Source organism: Quercus robur, chromosome 9 (assembly GCF_932294415.1).
Source record: "Quercus robur chromosome 9, dhQueRobu3.1, whole genome shotgun sequence".
Taxonomy (NCBI): domain Eukaryota; kingdom Viridiplantae; phylum Streptophyta; class Magnoliopsida; order Fagales; family Fagaceae; genus Quercus; species Quercus robur.
Genome location: NC_065542.1, coordinates 101,018 through 105,844, shown reverse-complemented (window position 1 = coordinate 105,844; position 4,827 = coordinate 101,018). Strand labels below are relative to the sequence as shown.

The following is a 4,827-nucleotide window of genomic DNA, read 5'->3' as shown; positions in this document are numbered from 1 at the left end:
CTCTGGAGTGGTGACCTTAAAATCACCCAGTGGGATTTTTGCCATGTAGGTTTTCCCTATTTGTAAATAAATCACCATGTCAATTTATTTTCCGCTGCATACTTAGTTTAATTGGTGATTTGTTTATGCTACCACGCATTTGCATGTTAATTTGATTAATTAATATACTTGACTAATTAATCAATTAATTTGTCACAAGGGATCAATACATTTTTGGCCTATCAACATTGCATAACCCATTGTATCCAAGTATCAGAGAACCCAAAACAGCGTAGGACTTTCTCAATAAAGCCCTATTCCAGGCAGCCATATGCCTTTTCCATATCTATTTTTAAAGCCATCCAACATGTTTTACCCTTCTTCTTCTTCATTGCATGGAGAATTTCTTGAGCCAAGAAGGTATTTTTTTGGATTTTATAACCAAGAATGAAGGCTGTCTACCATGGAGAAATTAACCTGTTAAGGGCTTGCTTGAGCCTATTTGGAAGGAGTTTAGAGATGATTTTATAAAGCACATTGCAAAGCCTAATCGGCCTAAATTGGTTTACTAAAGCTGCATTGTTGCCCTTAAGAATAAGAGCAATAAAGGAGTGATTGATATCTTTCAACATGTATCCCCTTCTAAAAAAACTTGTAATTGCTTTAGTGACCTCTCCTCCTATGATATTCCAAAAGAACTTGAAAAAATGGGCCGACAATCCATCTGGTCCAGGAGCTTTATTGGAATCCAAAATTAAAACCACATTTTTAATCCACTGAAGGTAGCCTTGATAATATCTCTTTATCTTCTTGAGACAGGCTAGGCAAGATTAAGTCATCCAAGTTGTTTGGGATTGAGGGATTGGATGATCGTTATTTTAGTTTATGTTGCCTAAGCCCATTTATTATGCTTGCATTAAATTTACTCGATTCATATTTCATACCCAGAAAACACCTTAGCACAGCACTAGCCCATATTAAAATGCTTGCATTAAGGAAGAAGGCTATCTAGGTTTACTTGATTCTTACACATACTGGGTGAGTTTCATACTTGAACTGACTCGGCCCATGAACACCCCTCCATATAATGTGAAAGGGTGGTCTCGTAAGATAATTTTCCTATAAAAAGTAAGCATATTTAACCACACAATAGGGAAGAAAGCAATCCAGGTTACTTGATCCATAGATGAACTGCAATATGAGGCAAAAGGCTTCGGCACATCACTGGCCATATTATAATGCTCGCATTAAGACAGGACATTTAGGTTTACTTGATTCATAAATATACTGGAATATGAAGAAGAAAAAAAAAAGGCTTCGGAATATCGCTAGCCCATATTGTAATGCTTATCAACACCTACTGACACATCCCAAGTGCAGCTCATTCCTTTTGGGAATTCGACCAAGTCGCCGGCACCTATCTCGACTGACTTAGAAGACCCATCAGGAGTAACTTTCACTTTTCCTTCAAGTAGATAGCAGATCTCTTTTGTATCGTATGTCCATGGGAATTTGCTTGGAGGACAGCCCCACCTGTTAACTCAAAATGCAGCACAATTTGCATTAAGATGGCCAGAATGGAACCGCAATTGTGGAAAAGAAACACATCTATAAATTCAAAAAGGTATAGAAGAAGACAGTTCTTTTATAATAATAAATGCATGTCATGAACATGAACTTGTAAGTTGTAAGCAACATTACCTTTCTCCGTATTCTTTTGAAATATTCAGCCTCAATTATCCTTATATAGTTACATTCATTCCTATTTTCTTCTTCCTAGCAATAGTGAGTTAAGACATGAGAGATGTATTGCACTACATCAATTGGAACTCTTAATAATGAGCATTGTGAATTACACATGCATTCAACACATGAAAGAAGATTCTTCCATTAGTAGGAGTAGAGTTAAACTCAAAGTTCATGCCAAAAGTTGATGTCAAGCTCAGCTTCATTTAAAATTGGCTCAAATTCTCAATCCAAAGACCAAAGCATCCTCAACTGATGACTAGTTTATTATATGTATGTGGGTGCCCACATCTTAACTTCAAAGTTGCAATTTGAGTTCATTTAAACATTTCAAGAAAATCATTTTGACTATGCCAATGTTCCAAATAGATTTGGCAGTATAAACACCATTATTAATTGTTGTATTGCCTCACAACAAACAGAGGCAACATGCATGGTAGTTTGTGGCAAGGAGGAAGACTATCAAGATCCCTTTTGCAATTAGAGAGGGGACAAGGTGTCTACACATGGAGCTTAGACAATTGAGCATTGCACAAGGCAAGTCCACAAAGCTCAACAAATTATCTTAGAGTAGTATTGCCAATGGTGCTAGATCAAACAAGAATTAATGATGTAGTCAGAGGTTCCATGGATGTGGACACCCTGGGTCCCAAGAATGAGCGTACAGGGCTGAAAGCTGAAATATGGTTCCCAAGTCCATGGATGGCACGCATGAGTGTGAGAGACTGACATGAAGTTTCCATGGATGGTATACAAGGGACCATGGATGACATGTGATGAAGAAAATTTTCCATATGCATGGGGGAGCTAGTAGGACTTGTTTGTAGCCTAAAAAGAGAGGAGGAAAATACATATTGTTGGGTATGCACATGTAAGTAAAATTTTCAAATGGAGAAAAAATAAAATAGTTGAGGAATTAATATAATTAACAAAATTGGGCACAAAAGGCTTTTAATCTTTTGGGTTAAGTGGTGTCCCAATAAGTTATATTAAGGTTTTTGAAAGCTCGAAATGTGTGAAAACACAAGAGTTTGTTTAGACCCCCAATTCAAATTACGGCTTGATTGATTTTACACTAACTTAATACTAAGTGCGGAATAGTGTAAACGCAAGCAAACAAGCAAGAGAGCTACTCTACTTCATAATTAAATCAACACAGCAGTAAAATGAAATAAACAAGAGTAGGGAAGAGAGATGCAAATGCAGATAACATCGAGACATGTTATCGAAGAGGAAACTGAAGAACTCGACGAAAAACCTCTCCGCCGCCCTCCAAACGGAAATTGATCTACTAGACAATCAGTTGGGATACATGGGTAAGCAAGAGACCCTCTAACCCTAATCTACCCTCTGTACCTAAGCTCTCCAATCTCCTACTCCAACAAGGTTTCTCGGAACCATGTCTTGTCTAGCTCTCCGGATCCCGCAACAAGCTCCATGTTACATCCGCCATCCTTGGCTTCTTCCAATGCTTCCTAGCAGTACCAAAAATTCACTGAACACTCTCAAAAGGTGTGGTAAGTGTTTGGACTATCAACCTCTCAATGGTATAGAAATTAAGAGGTAGGATATGAGGAAATCCCACAAACAAAGGTATAGAGAATTGTTGGTATAACAATTTCTAACTCTCAAGTGTTTTAGTTAGGGTTTTCTCTCAGAAGCACTCCTTCACATTTGTGGGTAATATGGGTATATATAGTGAGGATACAGAAAATGTGTATCAGAAAGTACAGACTGGCAGAACAGAATGTCTCGCGGGTGTCTCGCGGGAAGGCCTCTAAGGCACATGCTTCACTTCGTGGGAAGCTTAGTCGCGAGACACCCACAAGAAGTCTTCTGTCTTCATTTGCTTGAGTCTTCACACTCTCTCTCTAGCACACAACCCTTACAATCAAATCCCACAATAAATACAGGGTACACAAGATTGAATAAAATTACAATCAAATTTGGTATGGAATAAAAACTAACAAAATACAAATTTGTAAATCACAACTTTACAGTTTTAATTGGAATCTCCTAAAGCTATTATCTCCCCAACAACAGCTTATACACCAAGGCCTTAAAGCTCTCTCTCTCTCTCCCCCTCCTGTTGGGAGAAGCCATTCCTTTCAAACGTAAACCTTCTAAGTCATAAACATGATACTGCTAATATATTGTTTATTTGGCATTTCGTAAGCAGTTTTCCTGAGCTAAAACAATGCGGTTATTGCTCCGTGCACACTGATAATTACCGATCATATTGTTAAAATGAAAGGAGTGCAATATATACCAGGTGATAGCTAAGCAAAAGAAATTTAAATCAGTGATAAAAATGGTTTGGAATGGCAACGCATTTAGAGTTTCTGAGTTAAATTTGTTTGTCAATTGTGATGTGGATGTGGCAGAGAATATATACGTTGGGATGTGATTTTTGGAATATCCAATAAATAATTTAGCTGGGTGAAAATGAGGTGAAGATTGTCAGAGATGACTAATTTCCTTCTCCCTTAATGAAAATAAACACCAAAAAAAAAAAAAAAAAATGATAATAAATAGTAAAAGTAAAACAACAAAAACAACATAAGCTTAAAAAATGAATAGGAGAAAGAGAGAATCAGGTAAGACGTACTTGGGCCAATTTCTGACACCAAGTTGGGTGAGCTTGGAATCGGGAGGGTTCCTCTCGATCTTGATTCCAAGTTTCTCAGACTCGGTAGCCATGCTGGTGCTGCTCTCCGCTCTCACTGACACTATCCTCCTGCTGCTGCTGTTTCTTGGATGAGTAAAGGGTAATAACGAAGAAGAATGTTTGGTTTTACAAGTAGTAGCAGTAGTAGTATACACTAAACACTGGCTTGGCCTTAGCATGAGACTCCCCACACACGCCATGCCTTTGACTGATTTTCATTATTCATTCGTTGTCCTTTTATACTGTACATATATAAACGAAAAATCTTAATCTTCCTATTTTATTTTATTTTCTTTAAAAAAAAAAAAAAAAATTAGATGCATAGTCTACTGGTATTATTAATTATTACAACAAACACCAATTTTATTCAGGATGCATAGCTAAAATGAGTAAATCTTTTCTAACCAAATATTAAGATCCTCCTTGTTCTTTTA

At 37.2% G+C, this 4,827-nt stretch overlaps 1 protein-coding gene across 1 annotated transcript; it reads right to left on the bottom strand.

Moving 5' to 3' along the window:
• Positions 1 to 1,178: 1,178 nt before the first annotated feature.
• LOC126699114 (uncharacterized) lies at positions 1,179 to 4,624 on the bottom strand. The gene is made up of 2 exons (XM_050396696.1): positions 4,334 to 4,624; positions 1,179 to 1,512 (listed from the first exon to the last, which is right to left on the bottom strand). Exons 1-2 carry the CDS (start codon positions 4,591 to 4,593, stop codon positions 1,308 to 1,310), a joined length of 465 nt encoding a protein of 154 aa, XP_050252653.1. The 5' UTR covers positions 4,594 to 4,624; the 3' UTR covers positions 1,179 to 1,307.
• Positions 4,625 to 4,827: the final 203 nt, after the last annotated feature.